General features: G+C 35.5%; 1 protein-coding gene across 1 annotated transcript in view; it reads left to right on the forward strand.

The window, feature by feature from the left end:
- LOC145662706 (uncharacterized) overlaps positions 1-23,014 on the forward strand; it is a gene marked incomplete in the record, with an annotated part of 269,285 nt that overhangs the window by 201,629 nt on the left and 44,642 nt on the right. The window contains 1 exon segment of the mRNA XM_081728557.1: positions 9,299-9,646. Coding sequence (XP_081584683.1) covers positions 9,299-9,646 — 348 coding nt within the window.

Below are 23,014 nucleotides of genomic sequence, written 5' to 3' on the forward strand. Positions count from 1 at the left end.
ATTTTGACCTCACATATGAAAAATATAACCTTATAAATGTTGATCGTTCGTAGAAATCCTGTCCTATCCTATAAATTGAACCTAGGTTTCTATATGCACTACTCGTTATCGCATCAATGTGTTGAGTAAAGGTTAATTTGCTATCAAATATAACTCCTAAATCTTTGATGGTATTTGTGGTAGACAAGGAAGTGCCACTTATTGTATACGTAAAGTTAATTTGATTTTCTTTTCCTCGTGAAAGATACAGATTTACATTTGGAAACATTCAGAACTAATTGATTATCACACCACATTTGAATACTCTCTAGATCTTGTTGAAGTTTCACGCAGTCATCAATTGAACTTACTTTGGTCCATAATTTGAGATCGTCGGCAGAAAGAAGAACTTGAGAAGTTTTAATACATAGAGAAATATCATTAATAACAAGAAGAAACAACAGAGGACCTAGATTAGATCCTTGAGGGACTCCTGATAGAGTATTAAATTTTTCAGTAACAAATCCTTTGTATGAAACATACTGTTTTTCGGTTATGCAAGTATGATACAAGATACTTCATTGCTTGTTTCGAAAAATTCAGAGATGCTACTTTCAGTAGAAAGACATCATGATCAACGACGTCAAATTCCTTGCTAAAATCAGTATAAACGACATCTACTTGACCGCCCCTATCTAATTCTGTTACTATAAAATTTGTTAAAATTGATAAGTTTGTCGAAATAGACCTATTACGTAAGAAGCCGTGTTGATAAGTTGAAAGAACAGGTTCTACATGATTTAAAATTCGCGCATATAATATACTTTCAAGAATTTTTGCAAAGGGCGATAGAATGGCAATTGGCCTGAAATTTTCTATTTCTCTCTTGTTTCCAGATTTTGGTAATGGACAGACTAAACTTTCCATTTATCTGGGAAAGTGTTTGTTCTAATAGAAATATTAAATATAGTGCGAAGTGGGTACGGTATTTAAATATATCACTGCAACCTTTCACAGCATAAGGGGGAGTGCTATCAGGACCACAAGATGCTTTTGGTTTCAACGCTCGTATAGCATTTTCTATTTCTTCGAGTTCTATTTCATCTAATTGAAAGTTGTCTAATATAAGAAAGATTTCTGCCAACTGAAGATAGAACGATGAATTTTAAGGAAAAGCCGCGTCAAAACAAGTATCTGATCTTTGCATCTCTGTGTGAAGTTAAACAGTTAGATGCAAGAACTGGGAATATAAAAACAATGAAAGCTGATAGGAACATTCTGCATCGACTCATTGCTGTATGTGAAACAGGACATCCAGTCAACCTTAATAACTGACGCATGAACTGCCTTATGACGCATGAATTGTTTATTATTCCTCTATCTCTGGAGAAGCAAACGGGCAGCTTCGCTCAAGCACAAAAACGATTCTTGCTGGAATATTGACTGATCGTATTCCTTATCCCAACAAATTTGGTGCCAAAGACTTTGACATCGAATCACAGCTTATCATTGATTGAGAGACCCTGGTAATAGCAATTGGAAAGCTACAGGCAGCACATACTTTCGGAAACCTTGCACATACTTTTGTTCAAAATGTTTTCCAAAGTGGGGAACATTTCCAGTGCATTAATACCATTTTGATCTTTATTACCATCGCTCAATCAAGGGTGGTACACAAACTGCGTGGGAAAGGCTCTGTGGGAATCAGGAGACCAATAGATAGCAGAGACGTGCCTCTTTCTTCAAAGTGGGATAACTTTATTATTTACGATAACAACAAAGCAGATCTCTCTAAATTTCTCTCCCACCTACTGATTCTGCAAGCACCATCCAACAAGACCATAGTCCCTGCAGGTGGCTTCAGTGATGAGCGAAGGGTCAAAGCTTCTGATGCAACGTTGACATTAATGACTTGAAGGCTAAATACGAAGAAGCTGAAACCAGGATTATTTTACATTGCGTTAAAAGCAGAACAAGAAGCATTATTGCCTCGACAAGAGACACTTGACATCTTAGTTCTTTTGGTTAGTTACTTCCGCATGATGTCATGCCAGAAACTGTGGATAAAAGCAGGGACACCAAGGATCAGAAAGTACAGTCTAGTTCACATCATCGTTGAAAAGCTGCAGATGGAACCACATGTTCTCCAGCTTCTTATAGCTTTCCATGGCATCACTGAATGTGATTCAACTTCATACATTATTGGACATACAAAGAGGACGTGCTGGGATGTATTTGCACAGCATAACCGTCTGCTGAGAGAATTAGGAGCTGATACAGTCCTTAGTGACCACACTATTAGAAATGCTGAAATATTCTTGTGCAAAGTGTGGCGCGCTGAATACTGACAGCATCAATGAAGTTCGGTCTAGAATGTTCGTCAAGGCATTACAATATAAAAACTCCTACCAACTAGAGATTCTTTTTTACTTTCACATACAGCGATCTCATTACCAGGGATTAATATGGAGACAAACCCATTTGCAGCACCCAATTCTACCTTAGCTTTAACAATGGGATGGAAAATGGAGAATAATTCACTTGTCTCATTTATGAACATTGACACCTATTCCAGACTCTTGTGAGGAGTTGATTACCTGTACCTGTACCACTGCATGCAAGACAGTTCGGTGTAACTGTAAACCAAAGCCATGCACAATGTCTTGCAAATGTAGGAAATTGAGTGACACTTGCATGAATCAGACATTTGATCGGAATTTTAACGATCGAGCTGATATAAAATCAGCAGTTTGGTATAATGCATCATTTACTTCACATATATGTATTATCATTATAAAATACCAAATACTCTGCAAACCGATGCAGTGTCTTTTTCAAGAAAATAATGTTCCTAGGATATCGAATAATTTTCATATCAAGTTTGGCGCAGATACGTTGAACGGTAAGGAATACATCGGAAAAAATAATTTTGTAATAGGTTGATAACACTGACAGCTGGTTGCTTGAAGGTTTAAATTCAAAGAATCGTTTTTCTAGAATATCGAAGAATATTTATGCCAACTTGAATAGAAAATTTGTTCACCTGTGTGCAAACTGTTGTTGAACAAACACATATTTTGAGTTTTCTATGTAACAAAAAATACTTTCGACCGCCATTTTTTTTTTGTGAATTTCTAAAAAACAGTGAATGTTATAGAGTGGCATACGGCGGATATGAATTCAGCAATAACAAATCATACTGAAACAGCATTTGAAGTGTTTTCCCTCACAAAAGCCTACCCAACTTTGTCTTTGAAGATTTCTCCATACGCGCACCTGAGTATATTGTTCATACCTAATAATGAGCAGTGGGTGGGAAAATAATAATAATAATAATAATAATAAAAATTCAGGTTCGTATTATTCAGTTGATTATTTACATTGTTTTCGCCGTCGGCTCCGGGAGGGGGGAGGGGACTCAAATCGATTGTTCCGTACCGATTTTTTCTTAAGAAAAGTTGGCAACCTTACTCACGTGTACGGTGTGGAGCTTCTCTCAATAACTGAACTCGCAATTGAGAGAAGACCTTAACCTAAACTTAAAACAATGTGTGTGTGTGTGTGTACCATCAACTTTCGCATAAAAAAGGAGTAATCTAAAACCATCAAATTTTGTATACAGATAGATCTTAAGTAGATCTGCTCCTGTGCGAATCCTTTCTTTATTTTCGTCTTGAGAGGTGAAAATATTTGCGAAAAGTCATGGACGTTTATCGCGGTTTCTGATAACGTCGTCCCTGTATGCAGCCTCCAATACCTCATGGTTATGCGGGATTATATAACTATGGGGGATAAATTCGGAGAATAAATTAAAGATTGTTCTTCTCTCATTTCGTGGATGGCGATTACGTGATACAGCCTTATCTGACACACAAGTTCTTATGTTCGAAGCTACGTATGTAGCACGATGTATAATTATTGGACAACTTCAACTCAGTATGTATGAGGAATGGATTGAGGAGTTGTCACGGTAGTGTTTTTCTTCGATTTTATTATTTTCCGTGATAAATTTTTATTTTTTGGGTATGGTTTCCTCAGCCTAAAAGACAAAAGAAGAACTTAAGGAATGGGGAAATAGGAGCTAAAACAGACAATAGGAGTTACGAAAAATCCGTTGATATTCCAGATTCAAGATATATCGCACAATGGTGTGCCTGCAGGTTTTTCTGTAGGTAAATATTAGGGATGGCCATTTCCGAAACTTTTACTTACCGGATTCCGGAAAGTAAAATCGAAAAAATCCGGAATTCGGAAAAATTCCAATTTCGGAAAATTCTGAAATTAAAAAAATCCGATTTCGGAAAAAAATAGAATTTTTCCGAAATCCGGAAAGTGAAATTTCCTCTGGATTCCGGAGAATTTTGGCTATCCCTAGTAAATATTTATTAAATAGTCACTAAGAAGAAGAGGTTGGTTATAATTTAGTAGTAAACTCAACCTTCTACCTTGAAGGTGAAATTGACCTTAGTTATTCATTCTTTGTTACTATCTGAATTACGCTGGTTTGGTGTATCGAGATTTATTTTTTTATTTACTTTTTTTCTAAGTAGACGTTCTTAGCACTCCCACAGTTATTAGCTCGTAAAGCATGCATTCACACAAAACTTTTTGATATTTAACAGGTTCCCGTTCTCACAAGGCTTTTCATCATTTGTACCATATAATTACAAATTTTTGTATTAAGATAAAATATTTATACAATTATTCTCTCTGCTACTTTTCCCACCTGTAAAAAGTTAACTTCTTTTATTTCGTGGTAAGGTGTTAGTCATAACTTCAAGAACTAGTTTGCATTTTTTTTCTTTTTAAATGAAAGGAACGTTTGTAATGCAAGGAGTGGTGTGGTTTCATTCAAGAAGACACTGTTCATTACGAAACCCATGAAGGCCTGTATCAAGGCGTAGATTGTTCTTGTGCGCGGAAGACTTTTTTTTTTCTTTCTTCATAATTTTTATAAAGTAGCTCTACTTTGGGCGTGATATTCTGAAGTGTTCTACGTCTTCTCTTAGATGTGAAAAATTGTTTGTGTATGTAGTTATTGTTCTTGTGATGAAGATCGTAAATCGAATTTTTCGAAAGGTTTGTTTTCTTTTAAAACAAAACTCTCAACTACTCCGCAGTGCACCGAATAGGCGTATAAGTTTTTGAATGCTGCATTAAGCAGGAATTTTCATCATAATCATAAGCTTGTGTTATTCATTTTTATTTTTAGAAAGTTATTTAAAAGTGTAATTACAATTATGTTTCTATTCAGAATTGAGGTATTAGATGATACGTTTTTCGGATCAAATTTGTTTATTGTTGGTAGCACTTCCGACCAGAAATAATATATATATATATATATATATATATATATATATATATATATATATATATATATATATATATATATATATATAGTGGAATTTTTCACTGCATTATCTGCAGTTAATTAGATTCTAAACCTGATTTAAAGTATTAGTATTATAGAATTCATTAACAATTTATGAATTCGCTAATATAAATTGAGCTTTCCAAGTGGTTCTGGCGCTGTTTTACATGTTTGAAGCTATTGATCTGAGTAGTGTATATATATATATATATATATATATATATATATATATATATATAAATTTAAGAATTTATTCATATAAACATTAGCAGTAGCTGGAAATACAAGATAGGAAAAAGTGAAATTTATATTCTAATCCGAACCTCTGGCATAGGCCCCATTGTTCGATCTTAGCTCACACCAAGTGGGCATCATTTTTTTTTTTTTTTTTTTTTTGTTCTTCCATTTCCTCGTGCTTTTTTCATTCCAGCATTTCATTGATCATTATCACTGTCAAGTTACAATCATGGGACGTTAAATTGAAATTTTAATTAATTATTTTTCTTTAACTGGGAATGCCACGCTAGCACAGTATCCACTATAGCATACTATCCAGAGCCATTTTGTGCTACGTAGTGCCATTTGTATGTGTGTATTCCATTTGTACCTAGTACTTATATGTGTTACTTACAACGAGATTTGCCAATATAAGCATTTTTATTGTAGTCACATGACTTCTGGACGCTGAATGTAATCCTGTATAACGTATTGTCACATAACTCTCAAATTGACTATCAAATAATGTTACTTAATTCTTTATTCACCACCGTTGTTACTGTTTTGAATGCTTGGAACCCTGTTTACACTAAACAGTTTTGGCTCTATCTAATCATATCCCGACTCCTCTACTAATACTCCTGAATCGACTTGTGGAAACCCACTGTCCGCATTGCCTTCCGTTCTCGATATTGTATTTCGGTGCACAACTGTAGGATGGATGGCTTCTCACAACTTGTATATTTGTATCTCTATACCTGTAATGCGTAATCGAAGGATATAGTTTCTATAGGAAATTGAGTCTGTTTCGTCATGTTTTGAAATATCATCTTACAAGGAAACCGATTCAAGTGTGACACAAAATTATTGACGAGTTTATGGGTAATCGAAGTGTTTTTGTGAACAAGAAATTCCATTAGAGGGAAAAACACTCGATCTCAATCGTTCCGGAGATATGGTGGGGTAAGGGGAAAGGTGGTGCTGCTATTTTGCGGATTTTCGACTATGTTGCTACTGAAAATGTTTGAAAATTGCATTTAAACGTTAAGAAAGATGCAACAGAGCGAACAAAAGTGGTGTTGAATGTTGAGGTGAGTGCCGTAGCTTTTACTCGGGGCCGGAAAAAGAAGAGGCTGTGAGGAATAACAAACGTCCTTGATACAGAGAATAAAATTGTATGATATTACTTGCTAATATATTATGTGTTTAGTTCGTAGAAATGGGGGCGTGGTGACTCAGTGGTAGAGCGTTCACCTCTGGTGCTTGGGGTCCCGGGTTCGATCCCAGCCCCCGCCAAGTGAACCTTGTGGTGGACAAACACCGTGCTCGTGGGTTTTCTCGGAGTTCTCCCGTTTCCTCCCACTTTCTTCATTCCACCATTTCACTCATTTCTCATCATCACCGTCTCCTTTAGCCTGACCGGCATAACCGTGGGACGTAAAACTCAAAGATTTCATTTCATTTAGTTCGTAGAAAAGGAGAAAAGTGATATGAAGATGCATTAATTATATTGCCAAAGGAACAGAGACGTTACTATGTTAAGAGAAATGCAAGGTTATATATATTGTGTGCAAAAGCAGATTAGAAAAACAAGTCAGATGATATGAAACATAAACACATACTGTTGCAAACGTAAGTACGAAAGTGTGTAATAGTGTGACACATACTCGTATTAAAGCGCAAAGTATGGATCAATAAACTAAAATTCTCTTAAATTATTCCACTTAGGAAACGAAAACCTGTACGCCTGATATACTCTAAATCACATAGAGTTGCATGTAACAACACTGACGTCACAAAGTAAAGTAGTTTCTCATACCGTCGTATGTAAGAACATACCTTGTGAAACGATACAAAGTTTAAACGTTAGGTCAATGGAAAGTTCGGACGGCCATTTTTTCTTTTTTTCATCCTAGTTGACCTGACGATACTTCGATTCAGCGTACTTAAAACCCTGTACATAGACACCTTACACGCTTATTTCAGGCAACAATAGAACTCCGGTAATTTTGCCTTCCCCCTCAAAAACCTTCTTTCCGTAGTATTTTTTTTTTTTTTATGGCATCTTCGGTTTTGTAACCATCATGTTTAAAACGACGTATTATTAAAGTTTTGTGGATGAAAGAATTCTTTATTTTTAAAAGTCTCTTTTGCTTGTACTATCGCTACGTGTTCAAACATTCGCAAAAGATCGGAGCACCAGCCTTCCGCTTATTCCTCTATATCTTCGGAACGGTTGTGATCGAGGGCTTTTCCCTTTAATGGGTTTAATTGTGCACAAAAACACTTCATTTGCGCATAAATTCGTCCACAATTTTGTGTCACATGAAGAAGTTTATATTGAATCGGTTTCCTCGTTAGAGGTGTCCAGTATAATCAATTCTGGATTTCCTTTCTTTTTTTCTGTCATCTTTTACTTTAAATTAGTTTTCATAATAAATATTTGTGTTGAATTACGAACTTACAAATGCAAATAAATCCAGTCAGTCTAATAAATCAATAAATAAGGCTTCGGATGGAATACCAAAAGCCTTATTTATTGAATTATAAACTTCGTCATGAAAATTATGTGCAATATGTAAATCTAGTTTTATTTATCTGTTAAGAAAGCTTGATATAGTTTGATACGCAGACATTACATATTACTCATAATAGTCAATAAAAGACATTTTTGTGTCAGCTTTTGTTTTCATCAGTTACTTCAAATATATATAAGCAAACAGCACCTATATTCCAGGTTTTTCTTATTTAAAAAATCAAACTGTATGAACGGCAGTAGTTGTATAAATACAGTCTTGTGACAGCAGATTAGCTCATCTTTATGCAGAGACTAAAAACCAAAGCAGCCAGATTTCATTTTAATCCTAATGGAGTGTAAACTAATGACGTACAGCCCCATCAAGTAGTTAGTTGTTTATTATGTGAGGAGTCATACATGATAATGTGTTTCCGCTTTTCTTATTTCCTTGTTCAAATGTGATGTTTCTGGGTGCTCATAATTCGTATCTTACTAGTCAATCGTATCAACATAATAAGACTACAGTGGCTTTATCCTAATAGATCACAGTTCTGGACCAGTATTAATTCAGTTTCATATTACTCCGTGTGAACTTACGTGGGGAACACTGTACATTTTTTTCTTTCTCCAGTTTTGTAATACCTTTCTTTACTTTCGCTTCATGGTAATATGAATTATTTGATATTTATTTCCATGGTATCGTTTTGGATTACCTTCAGAATTTTTTCGAATGGGTTAGTCTAATTGTGAAGAGTCTAGGTCCGTAGCTAGGGGCTGACCAGGGGGAGGGCTGAGCTTCCTGAAATTTTCAGCTCTTCGTTATTATGCACGTATAAATGTAAGGTGGACTCAAGTTATCCCCCCCCCCCCCAAAAAAAGTAGTTATCTCAAGCTGCCATGTTTTTAGCTGGAAGAATTCCATAGATGCTTATCATGTCATTGGTGTATTTCAGTTACCGTAGTTAAATGTAGAAAATGTCATTCTCATTGATCAGATTTGTTTATTTCAAGTGTTGATCTGTTTCATTGTATTTACCATTTTACAGTAGTGGATTTCATAATATGTGATAAAATACATTAAAAATTGAGTCGTGTTACATGATGTGACTTATTGTAGGTTTGTAAGTTGTTTATAAGTAGAATTTGGTCTAATCTATTATTTTCTTTATATATAAGTCCGTAGTAATTCTTTATTTATTTTCTTGTCTTTACAGATTCAGTTGCTGATGAATCAAGCATTTAGTACAATCCAGCCTCTGGTTGCTACTCCCGATGTCACCGATGAATCTCTTGACAGTGTTTTCCAGTCCGCGCAGAAAGACAGTTCGAGTAGCCCCGGTGATAGTGACAGTGATACAGTGGAGTCAGTGGACGAATCTAGCCATGCTCAAAAAGTTGTAGAGGAAAGGAAAGTGTATATTCGCCGTGTGTGCAGCAGACTGTATCCGCAGCGAAAACCGGCTTCTTTCCCACACTTATTTGAGTGTGTTCTTTTAGTTGGACTAAGTTTCACTGAAAATCGTATTCATGTGCCGTACATCAAAAACAGATTTCCTCCAGACGTAAGTTGTTATTCTAGTGGGTATATTTAGTGGTAGTGTGGAAAAGAATGGGGGTGGAGGATCAGTCTTGCAACCACGTCTTGCGAGGCTCCTTCTTGTGTTGAATGAAATTGTGAGTGTCTAGAATTTCCATTTAGGTGTACTGGTTTTCAGTTAAAGCGTATTTTCACAATTCTAAAAATATACCACAGGTACCTATTACTAATACTACTACTACAACCACTTGGGCATTACACTTTAAACAAACAAAAAAGCTTTTTAATACGAAAGAATTACATATATACTAAAAAGTGTTCTCGAAACGTTTCGTATTTATGAGTCGAACACTCTGGCTACTTTGGTAAGTAATAATTTGAAAAATTGAAACTTATTATTTTCCAGTTTTCGCTGTAGTTCTACAAGTGTTTAAACATTTGTCGAGTTCGATGACAGAGATTATGGATAGTAGACTAAGTACAACAGAATAAAAAATGACAATAGAGATTATAACCTAAATCAGTTCACCCAGTTCGATATTTTGTCTTTTTTAACGTTTTAAAAATTGCTTAAACAGTAAATGCAAAGAAAACGTCCAAGTGTTCAAAATTTCATATATTAGCTTTAAATAGATTATTTGAACTCTCACAAGTTTTTACATACTCTTTACTCAGATTCGATATGAAGTTCCCAACTTTCAATAAACAACTCGGGCTCATTCCACGTCAAATCACCCAGAAAAAAAATCCGAAATGTCACCCACCGATTCAGATTTTAATGGAACTTCGTGTACTTGTTAACACTACTATGGTATGAAGACCTGTAAAATTTTTCTTCCGAAAAAAACCACCATCAAGATTGCTGTACATTAAGGGTGAAAAATGCACTCTTGCACTTCAAAATAGTTATTATTATTACTATTATTATTATTTTCTTTTTTGTAAATTTCTAATTTTACGTAATGCACATTATTGCTGTGAGGCTTACCAATTACTTTGCCGCTATTTTTTTTTTTAAACTGAACCTTAAGGTATGTTCTAAGAGACTGTAAAATAAAATTAGTGGTTTTTTGAATGCTTCGGTTAGTAATTCTTGTTTAACCCTTCAAGGCCAACGCGCCAGCTTTTCGTGTCATCTGTAAAGTGTTATTGTCATTGATGCAAGCAAGGTATTGGCACATTATTGCTCGATTCACTCACACAGATCTCAAATAATTACAAAGTATACGTGTTGTTTGTGTTAAAGTGTGTTTGGGGTTCAGAGAAGCGGGATAACCAGGCTAGAAACATTCACTTTCGAAATTGTATTAAAAAAATCTGTTTGCCGAACTATTAATATAATCAAAGTGAATTTAATGTTAAAATTGAATTAATTTTCCAAATCTATAGTCCATTATCTTTCAAATAACGTAGAAATGAAGGCTATATGACAGTCCGCGGGAGAGGGGGGGGGGGATACCGCATTAATTTTCGATTGGGAAGATGTACTTGCATAAACGTAATTTACAAATAGGAACAACAGGACCAATACAAAGTACAGATCAAAACTCAATTTCGTACTTCTTTTTATCAACATTTACGACAGTTACATTTTGGTCTTCAAAACGAAATAAAACTGATGATTGAACTTTTCCACTACATTAAATTGAAAATTTGTAACCAAAGAAATATGCAAAACTCCTTGTGCATGAAATCAATTTCTTACCTCAGCATATGCCAGTCACAGTGATTGGATTTCACTATTTGAGACTGAAGGAACTTGCTACTTCGTTTAAGCAAAACGCAGCCTGTATTGTTTCTCCACAAACTGAACCTCCTTACCTGAGAAATAATATACTCTTCCAGTACCTTTAGTAAAGGGGGCGCACACTAAACAAATAATATTGGATATCAGAACATGGCACACGTCGTCTTTTCCTGCAGAAGGTCAGTAAAAGGATGGAGCCGGTCCAAAAGGGTGCATAAACTTCAACATCATTTTCCTCTTCATCTTTACCTAACGCCAAACCAAAAAAACAATTGTTATCGTAAACACATGCAAGATACGAACTAGTGATGATGTCTGCGATGTTAATTCGAGAAGATGTGTGTTCTTCAGTAAAATGAAAAATGAAACTGAAATCTGGATCAGCACTGATTCGCTTTGTCCCAATGGAAGTTTGGCTTAGAGGAGAGAACTGATGATATGATCGTGTTCCAGGAATTTTTTTTGCACCAGAAAAACGATTTTGTAGTTTTTGCGTGTATCTATGAGAGTTCCTTTTTTCAACAAGCTGAAATTTGTATGTTCAATGCGAGATCTACAGAAGGTAAAAACTTTTTCTGGCGTTTTTAAAAAATCAGAACATCCTTGAAGGCTTTCTTTAGTAAGCAGACGTTTAATTGTCCCACCAGTACCATCATATGGGGATTTACCATGGCTTGTAGCAAAAAATAACCATGATGAACTTAAGGAGAAATCCTCATAATGGTAACAAAAGTTCATCAAGTTTTTACAATTGTTGTACTGCGCAGCGCATCCATCACTAAAGTAATTTACATTTTTGACATATGGAAATTGCTCTTTCAGAAAAGAAGTTATTTGTTTCTGAGTCTCATAAACAAATGCGACATCGTGTTCCAAGTCGTCTGATATCTCACACAAACTAGAAACAGTCAGGTCTGCAGATCCAGGAAGACGTGTATATAGTACTGCTGGGTGTAGGGTACAGGAATCAGTAGACCAGTGATACCCTTGAACTTCGTCTTGAATTATGTAGGAATAATTTTCACTGAAGTCCATCGGAATGACGGCTGTCTCTGGCTCAAGATTTTTCTTTCTGTCCTTTAAGAAATGTGACTGTGCTTTGGAAATAAATGAATGTGGCACAAGCTTTTCAAGCTTTCGTATCAAAATTGTCACATACTCATCCAGTGTGACAGTACTTTTCTCCAATTCTGTTCTGTACGTTGATACCCACTGGTAATATGTTACTTCCTCCCCAGGATCAAAATCCTCAAATTTTGCAATCAGAAGCTGCCTTAAATTTTCACTGGAGGGACACTCGGAACAATGCCTCAGCATGCAATCCCGACTGTACACAAAACAAAACAGGTGACGGATTAGGTCTTGATATGTCTCTTCTATATGACATGCATGCAGTAGGAGAATAACGTTTTGATGTATTGTACACACGCACACGGAATGTGTCCCAGAAGAAACTGCTAATACACACCATTTAGGAAGTAGCGTGCAAAATTAGAAAATCCAATTTTAATGTTGGGATGTTGATGTTTAAATGAGAAGTATAATTCTTTTAAATTCCCAAGCAATAATCGCTTCTCCATGTGTACATTTTTTTTGAAATACTCACTGTTTCTCCAGGTAGAATTCTGAAATATCATCAACGTAGAAATTCTTTACTATTTGAATTCTCAGCTGTTTTCCTTTTCTCAATTCAGGAATAGCTAAATTCCTTTATTCTTCAGAACTTCCCTTGCTTGCAGGACGGCATATTCACTCACATTAAATTAATCGACAATCAGTTTCCTGCTCCAAGATGAGAGCACTAAAGTTAACAGTTGCACTTTTTCTCTTCTAGTGATTTTAACTTGGAGTTTGGCCTTTATTAAATCAAGAAGTTTATCCATATCATGAGCCTTTTGTTTCACATCTTTTGAAATTTTACAAGAATCTTGTTTAGAGACAAGCTCTTTTCTCACAACTTTGCTTATTTTACTTTTCAGAGCAAAACTTGCTGAGTCAAGCTTTCTTTTAGCATATGCAGGCTTGCTGTGTGAGAAATGGCATGGAATTTTAGAGGTGATTTCCCTAATGCTGTAAGTGAAACATTAAGATGCTTTACAGTTTCGTTTTTTGCGACAAATTCTTCTAAAACAGATACATCGTGTTCACTAAATCCGCCCACGTCTTTGCATTCAAGGAGGGCGCGGTGGCTCAGTGATAGAGCGTTCACCTCCGGTCCTTGGAGTTCCTGGTTCGATCCCAGCTCGCGCCGTGTGGACTTTGTGGTGGACAAACACCGTGCTCGTGGGTTTTCTCGGGGGTCTCTCGTTCCCTCCCACTTTTTCCATCCCACCATTTCACTCATCTCTCATCATCAGCGTCTCCTTTAGCCTAACCGGCATAACCATGGGACGTAAAACTTAAAGATTTCATTTCATTTTCTTTGCATTCAAAGAAAATCCCAAGTTTGTTTCTGCAATTACCGTATATCTTTTGTCCAGGAATAGCCTTTACAGAGTCAATGCTTTTATTAATTTCATTAGCAAAATCAACACTTACTTTTCGCAAAGCCTTAGTGATTTTTTTTTTTTTTTTTTTTTTTTTTTGTGTCAGTTAAATGGATCAAAACAACTTGTCTGATAATGTTCATACTTCAAGTAATATGTTTTATGATGTTCACAAACACTAGTTAACAAATCAGAACTGATTCCACTCCTTTTGGGAAAACAATTCTTTCTTGGATGCACTGATAATACAATGCAATTTGATTACCCGTGTATAGCTCTTTTTGTGGCATTCACTTTTAGTTTCCTTTCCTACACTGCGCTGTTCTAATTCACTTCGCGACATCGCTGTAGGCCAAATGATCACTTGACAGGATGAACAACACTGTCTTGCAGCAACCCCAATAAGTGTTCAGTCTCACGACACGACACGACACGACATAAACATCTCCACAGAAACACAGCTGAAACCGAAATGAACAAGTTACTGTACGACCACAACAAGACACAACTTGCATGTTCGCGTTAACTAAACGATTTTCAATCCGTAACTAGTCCTGCATTAGATTTGATAGTTTATTATGCATCGTGTACATTCACAGTTAAAAGTTCTGAGATGAAGAAATAAAATTTACTCCCCTCCCACAGTTGCAAATTCGTCAATCTCACTTCGTCTCAAATACTGAAAGCTGCACAATAACTCTAAAAATAACAATGAGTTTAGAACTTCAGATGGAGGAAGTATTTTATTCGGGTGCTCATGAAACGAACATTTGTCCTTGTGTACAGGATTTCTCAAAAGTCCCCTGACATAGGGTAACTCGGTTATTATCAGAGTTACAACAAAATGTGAGAGGGAAAATCGTTTCCAAATATGATGTTTTCAATCTAAAGTGAAGGAATTTTTTAAATCGAACTAGCCGTTTGGGCTGTACACTCTTCATGTACCCAATGTTAAATGAAAATGCAACATTGCCATTTACATGGCCCCACAACATAAGTAAATGAAGTTAGTCTTTTACGCTAACGTGTCGATGGCCAGCTCCCATTTAAAACATGACCCCTATTCACCATACTTTTATAAAATTGATTCACCTCCCCCAGCCTTCTATTAATAGCAACGTTGCATTTTCGTTTAACATTGGGCGCATAAAGACTGCACAACCCAAACGGCTAGTCCGATTTAAAAAAAAAAAAAAAAAAAAAAAAAAAAACCTTCACTTTAGATTGAAAACATCATATTTGGAAACTGTTTTTCCTTTTACATTTTGTTGTAAGTATGATAACAGTTACTCTATGTCAGGAGACTTTTGAGACACCCTGTATATTTAACAACTACGAACGTAAGATCTTTGCCACTATAGATACATATATCAACAAATATATTAAATAAATGTGTACCCTTCAAGTCATACAAAACTTTGCATTATGACTAAAAGCTTGTACGGTTAGGTTAAGTTTGGTTGGCAGGACTTTTATCTGGCACTGGCTTCCCCTTGACTGTTATATAACCTTCACTTCTACTTTATTTGAAAGATAATGGACTGTAGACTTGGAAAATTAATTCAATTTTAACATTAAATTCACTTTGATTTTATTAATAGTTCGGCAAACAAATAAAAAAAATATAAAATTTCGAGAATGAATATTTCTAGCCTGGTTATCCCGCTTCTTTGAACCCTCACACATTTCAACTCAAACAACACTTATACTTAGTGATTACTTGAGACCTGTGTGAGTGAATCGAGCAATAATGTGCCAATACCTTGCTTGCATCAATGACAATAACACTTTACAGATGACACGAAAAGCTGGCGCGTTGGCCTTGAAGGGTTAAACGAGAATTACTAACCGAAGCATTCAAAAAACCACTAATTTTATTTTAGTCTCTTAGAACATACCTTAAGGTTCAGTTTTTTTTTAAAAAAAAAATAGCGGCAAGGTAATTGGTCCGCCTCACAGCAATAATGCGCATTATGTAAAATTAGAAATTTACAAAAATAAATAAATAAATAACTATTTTGAAGTGCAAGAGTGCATTTTTCACCCTTAATGTACAGCAATCTTGATGGTGTTTTTTAAAATTAGCTCTATAGACTTACATAAACCTCGGGTAGAAATTTCCAAATGATACATTCCTTAGATACTGAGATATGAATTTTTGTATTAAGCTCTACGAAATATTAGATGGCCTCGAGAACGACCGGGATGCCTGAAATTCTGAAACTTTGGTCTCGTATTTCTCACAAACTATTAGGATTTCGGAAGAAAATTTTACAGGTCTTCATACCTTAGTAGTGTTAACAAGTACACGAAGTTTCATTAATATCTGAATTGGTGGGTGACATGGCCTGGGTGATTTGACGTGGAATGAGCCCTGGTTCTGTCTCATTTCTAAGCAACCATAAACAAAAGCGAATAGTTAAATGTATAATATAAACGTAAAACAACAACAACTAATGCCAGAATGTCTCCTGTACGCGTTCATCAATGTGATGTATTATTTCAGCATTCTATCTTATCTTGCAGCGATAATATTTATCTCGATTGTATATATTTTTCGATTCATGGATATCGGGCTTGGCTTAAGAATAAATTTACTTCTTAATTGTACTTTCATTGGAAGAGAAAGAAAAAAGAAGAAATAATTTTTCATGTTACAATATATATATATAATTCAGTTCAAGGCTAAATTATAATAACCCAGTGACGCGTAACAATTAGGTCGAGTCATAAATAACTTCCGATGCAGCTAGGTAGGATCTGTTGTTCATATCTACCCACAATGAGTCACCGGGACAAACGGGAACTAAATAGATATGGGTTCAGTTAGTCTTCTGACAACTGTTTTGTGTGGTGCACGTTTTCCTAAGCCCTAAAATGGAGAGTGAAAAAGTATATATTCGTTATGTTATGCTTTGAGACTTTGAACAAGGCGAAAGTGCTATGGTAACAACTGAAAAAATATGTAGTGTATACGGTGGAGCACTAATAACTGATCGAGTACTTAGAAATTGGTTTCCCGAATTCCGTTCCAGAGATACGACCTTAAAAGACAAACCGAGGGCGGAACATCCTTCCAACCTTGGCGACAACCTTTTAAAGGCAATATTGAAGCAAAATCCACGTCAATAACAAGAGATATAGCAGAAAAGTTGAATATATCACAATCAATTGTTTGCCGCCATAGAGAAATTAGGGAGTCGGGAAGTTAAGGAGTATGGATATCTCACAATTTCAGTGAACGGAATAAAGATGATCACATGTGGCATGGATGATGAATCGCCAAAAGTCTGCTCTCACGGGTAAAAATCGAGTCTTTTTGGACAGGATTCTAACTGGCGACGAAAAATGGGTTTCCTGTGACAATATCGTCCGCAATAGACAGTGGCTTGATAAGGATCAACCACCCCTACCAGATCCGAAAGCAGACATCATGGGAAAAACATTTTATAGTGTGTATGGTGGGATTGTCGAGGTATAATTCATCACGAGTTCTTGAAGTTTAATTTAATGATTACTGCGGATATACATATTCAGCAGGTGCAAAGAATGAAAGAGAAACTCCATGAAAAGCATCCTGTACTCGTCAGTCGCAAAAACATCATTCTTTTACACGACATTAATTACTATATACAGCAAGATGATTAAAGAAAAAAAAAATGCTGGAATGGTTTGTCTACCACACCCACCTTACTCCTCGGACATTACCTCGACATACTACCACCTTTTCTGTTCTTTACAAAACTACATTTTATATGGAAGGAATTGATAAGTTGCGAGAAAGATGGGAGGTCATTCATAATAGTATCAATACGTAATAAATTAATATAATTTTGTTGTTTAATGAAAGCAAAATAAATGTCTGGTTGAAAAAAGCGGAAGTTATTTATAACTCAGCCTAATATGAACAATTCACTTTCCTTTTTATTACCCAACATGGTTCTATTATTTACCATATATAAAACCTAAGTAAAACAAGATATAGGAGATATGTCTAGGATACATTGCTCTTTTCTATTTTTCTTCGCTAACAAGATATGCTCTTGCAACTCCTTTCTGGCTTACGAGAGCTTGAACAGCTCCACCCAAGGTTTGAGTCAAGAACCTTTCGTGAGCGAGAAAATCATGAGCTGTCTGGCATGCAATCTAATCAAAACTGGTCGCTTAAATCTTGAAAAAGAATGTTACGAGACTGACTAGTTGTTAAACGCATCCACTACATATTTGTACATTTAATTGAGCTAAATAAATGAGACAAATATAATTTAATTGTAAGAATTCGATGTAATTTGACACATTTGTGTTAAGTTTCTTCTGGTTGAATTGACTTAATAAGGTAATTTCAATGTATTGATTAAAAAACAAATATAAAGAAAATATTAAAATCATATCACTTCATTTTCTGTGATTTGAATTGTGTAAAAATATATATATATATATATATATATATATATATATAGAATGTTACTGCTCGACTGCATGTAAGAATCAGTTGGAAATCCTTCAGTTTCTAACTAACTAACGAACTCTATGGCTTATGGAACCCGGAAGTTCAATGCCGCGTTCACAAAAGCTCTCCACTGATTTCTGTCCTTAGCCAACTGGATCCAGTTTCTACTTTGTATTCCTGTTTCTTCAGTTTCCAAATCTTGTTGAAAGGTCGGTAACAAAATTAAATATTGAGAATTAAAAGTTGTCATGTCTGCTTATAGACATACAAAAACGAAGTAAAGAAACATATTCAGCAGTTTATAGTGGATTTCCGCCCGAATAGTCTGTTGACAGTTTCCCGTCTGCAAAGTTTGGACATAAGTTTCACAAAATCTGTAGAGTTTATATGTTTCGAATCGAAACATGGAACTAAAATAGGTACGCGTAAAATCTTCTTCGTTTACAGTCAACCACCCACGCAGAGAAAAATAAGATATCTTCCACTTAGTTTGAACTTCTTATTAACAGTTTCTGTTAAATAACGAGGTAAAAGTTTTCGTAAGCAATTAACTTCTGACATTGTAAACGAACCATTTTTTTCTGTTTTTTTTTCTCATTCTTACCGCGCAAATGCAGGCATGGTGTCTTAGGCCACCCCGGGCAATGTGATCACTGAGGGACGTCATTTCGCATCGTGAAGGGTTAACATGACCGTAATGCCGAAAGCCCAGAAAATCCTAATCCTGTGTCAAGTAGAACTCCAGTCCCATTCTATTCCATCTTTACTGCACTTCAAATTCTGTTATAGACGTTGTGTTCTTATTCCTTCATTAAGGAATGGTTTCTTTTAAAATAAATAAAATGTAGTTTTTTTTTTTTTTTACTACCCCGTGTACTGAAAGATGACTGGATGTAACCATGCATTTGGTGGTTGTAATTTTTATCGGTAACGGTACAGTCCAAAATTATATAGGCTATTGTACACTGTTAATTATTCGTAATTTTGAAACTATTATGAAACCTTCACTCATCGCTAAATTTGTTTCCAACAGTTCATTTTAATTTTCTAGAAAAATCAGCCACAGAGGTTTCGTTCCATCAATGATGATAAAATTAAATATCATATACTTGTTTGACAGAAACTGATGCATTATAACTAAATATTATTAATACGGATCAGTTTCTGTATTTCTTAACCTCCGTCTAGAACTTTCCCAAAGCTGTTTCGGTAGATTCACATGCTATCCTCCGTAGGTTCTGGCTTTTTACTCTAAAGTCATCTCACGTCTCAAAAATTAAAGCACGACGCAATAAGTGATAAGTTTAACTAATTATTGAATATCATATAATCATGCAACACTTCGTTTGTTTCTAGTCTGTAATTTATTGTCTTAACCCTCGTATGGTCTTGGGATCAATATGACCCCAAGGAACACACATTTCTTAGTGGTAGTTAGGGCAAGTGGGACACGTTTTGCAACGTTGAAATTTCAGCTACTGTACCAGTAATGGTTTTCGGATTATCAAACTGAAAGCATGGTCATATTAACTTTGGTTTGTACACTAGATAGCCATAGGGTAAATTTTGAAGCAATGTAAATACTCGTTCCACAATAAAATATTTATTAAAAATCTGTTAATGTCCCCACTTACCTCGCTTTTTGGGGTAAGTGGGGACAACCCTGCTCCCTTCTCGCTTTTTGGGGTAAGTGGGGACAACCCTACTCCCTTCCATATGTTAACACGGGCAATAAAGAAGGAAAAGTGATGACAGAATACCTGTTGTGTACTGCTGATAGATCCAAATTTCATTTCTACTGCAGTTCTAGCTAGATATACAGCATTTTGGAAATGGTACTGTGGCAAAGAAACGATAACTAATGTCGATATATCAAAAATATGTTTTATTTTGTTTAGAAAACTCTGATATTAGAAATATTTGCTGGACATCATTTACTTATCCCAGAAACATTGAAGTAATGAAAAATATGTTATTACAGTTTGCCCTGAGGTTTGATATTTGGTACGGGGAAAGTGGAGACAAACAAAATAAGCTTTAGTCTAGTACATAAAAACAAGAGCTCCTCATGAAGTACGTATCTGGACCAAAGACCAACCAAATAGTGAATACTAATAAATCTACTGGTGCCTAACAGTTCTAATAATGGACAAATAAGAATACATATTATAGGCTACACTTTGAAGCCTATGTCGATTCATATGTCATTGCCTTAAAAAGTGATGACTATTACTGAGCATTGTAAGGCATCTAATACAAATCTACCTATAGTTTATAGGATACAAATAGTCTACACAAAACATTAACTGCATGTACTAGATTTGTAGTCTACAGTTTTGCCTTAAAGAAACGATAGTGTTTATCAATATCAACTACGATAGAAGACTTAATTACGAAAGACATCACACTGTCAAATTTAACAGAGCCATAGAAAATAGCCCTTTGTACAGTATCTACGTACATATTCTCGAAGTGGAAAACGAGATTGCATGCCAATTCGTTCAAGGTACTTCATTTCATACACATTTTTGCTAACTGACTTTGACTTTGCCAATAGACCAATTTTTCACGTAATTAGCTGCATAATACTAATTTTCTTCCACGTGCTCTCAAACAGACATTGCACTGTCTTCATCATCCATGATGTATTACCGGAAATACCTGCATTTGTATCCATGTACCCACTTACCCTACAGGTATAAAATGTGTGTCCCCATTTACCACACTGCACAAAAATATGGGGTAAGTGGAGGCACCTCAGTTTTACATATACTGACAAACATAACACAGTACATTTAATATTATAAGTACCTTATCACCTCTTCTTAACCGTACAATGTTTTCCCCAGGTGCTTCTGTGACAATTATCTCAAGATAGCCAAACGCTTCAAGATCTACGGAAGTTGATCGCATGCTAAAACAGCGACTCATTTTTGGCATAGGAGTATTCTTTTATACTCTTCATATTAGTTAAAACCACGTTACTAGACGAATGGCACTATATCCAAACTCTTCAAATTTGGAGGAACTGTTTTCATATTTTTTATCAGATTTTAGAAAACACGCCTGTCCCCACTTACCCCAGCTCCTCCTAAATAATTTCCTTGTACGTTGTTTTCGGTCCAATTCACAAGAAAGGCGACAGAACTGACTGTAATAATTATCGAGGCATTTCTCTTCCATCAACATCCTATAAAATCCTTTCAAATATTCTATTAGCAAGATTGACCCCATACGCAAATGAAATTATTGGAGATTATCAGTGCGGATTTAGGCGAAATCGAACAACTATCGACCAAATATTTACCATTCGATAAATACTCGAAAAGAAGTGGGAATACAATACCCCGGTACATCAACTATTTATTGATTTTAGAAAGGCGTACGACTCGGTTAGGAGAGAAACATTATACAACGTTCTTACAAAACTTGGAATACCAAGAAAGCTAATTAGATTAATTAAAATATGTTTAAATGAATCCCAAAGTAAAATCCGGGTAGGAAAATTTTTGTCCACGAGCTTTCACGTCGAAAATGGCCAGAAACAAGGAGATGCATTGTTGCCATTATTAAACTTTGTTCTGGAATACGCTATAAGGAAAATCAAAGATAGCAACCAGGGCCTAGAGTTAAACGGTATTTACCAGATTATGGCATATGCTGATGATGTAAATTTAATAGGAAATGATAGAAAAACAACAGGAAGAAAGCAGAAATCATATTAAACGCTCGCAGGGACATGAGTTCATAAGTAAATGCAAAGAAAACTAAATACATGGAAGTGCGTCGGGACCTTAATACGGCAAATTATGGATGCGTCATAATATTAAATAATAATACTTTTGATAAAGTGAATACTTTCAAATATCTAGGATCAATATTAACAGAGGAAAATCATATTCACGGAGACATTAAATGTCGACTAAAAGCAGGGAATTCGTGTTATTCGGTTCAAAATCTCTTTCCGACGCGAATTCTGTCGAGGAATTTGAAGCTTAAAATATATTAAACGATAATCATGCCTGTTGTTCTGTATGGTTGCGAAACATGGTCACTTACTCTGAGGGAAGAACATAGACTGAAAGTATTTGAGAACAAGATCCTGAGACGAATATTCGGACCCAGGAGGAACGGGAATGGAGAATGGTGAAAACTTCATAACGAGGAGCTACATAATTTATATGGTTTATCAAACATTATTAGGGTCATCAAGTTTAGGAGGCTTAGGTGGGCAGGTCATGTAGCTAGGATGGAAAAAAGTAGAAACGCTTTCAAAGTCTTGACTGAAAGACCAATCGAAAAACGACCATTAGGAAGACCTAGGCGCAGATGGGAGGACAATATTAAGATGGATCTCGCAGAGATAGGAATACAAAGTAGAAACTGGATCCAGTTGGCTAAGGATAGAAGTCAGTGGAGAGCTTTTGTGAACGCGGCATTGAACCTCCGGGTTCCGTAGGCCATAGAGCTAGTTAGTTAGTTGTTTTGGGTTACTGATTATTTTAGTATTTCTCGACCTAGTCTAGTTCTTTATGTAATCCAAATATTAAAAGTTAATTATTTTAAGCAACGTTGTTAAATAAAATTTAACACATCAGATCTTGGGGTCATATTAACCCAAATGTCTAATATTTATTTTTCGTATTATTATTATTAAGCCACCTCAAGACACTAGGTTAACTATTATTTAGTCTATCTTTCCTGTTTCAT

The sequence above is a fragment of the Thermobia domestica genome, chromosome 10 (assembly GCF_964235325.1).
Source record: "Thermobia domestica chromosome 10, izTheDome1.hap1.1, whole genome shotgun sequence".
Classification (NCBI taxonomy): Eukaryota; Metazoa; Arthropoda; class Insecta; order Zygentoma; family Lepismatidae; genus Thermobia; species Thermobia domestica.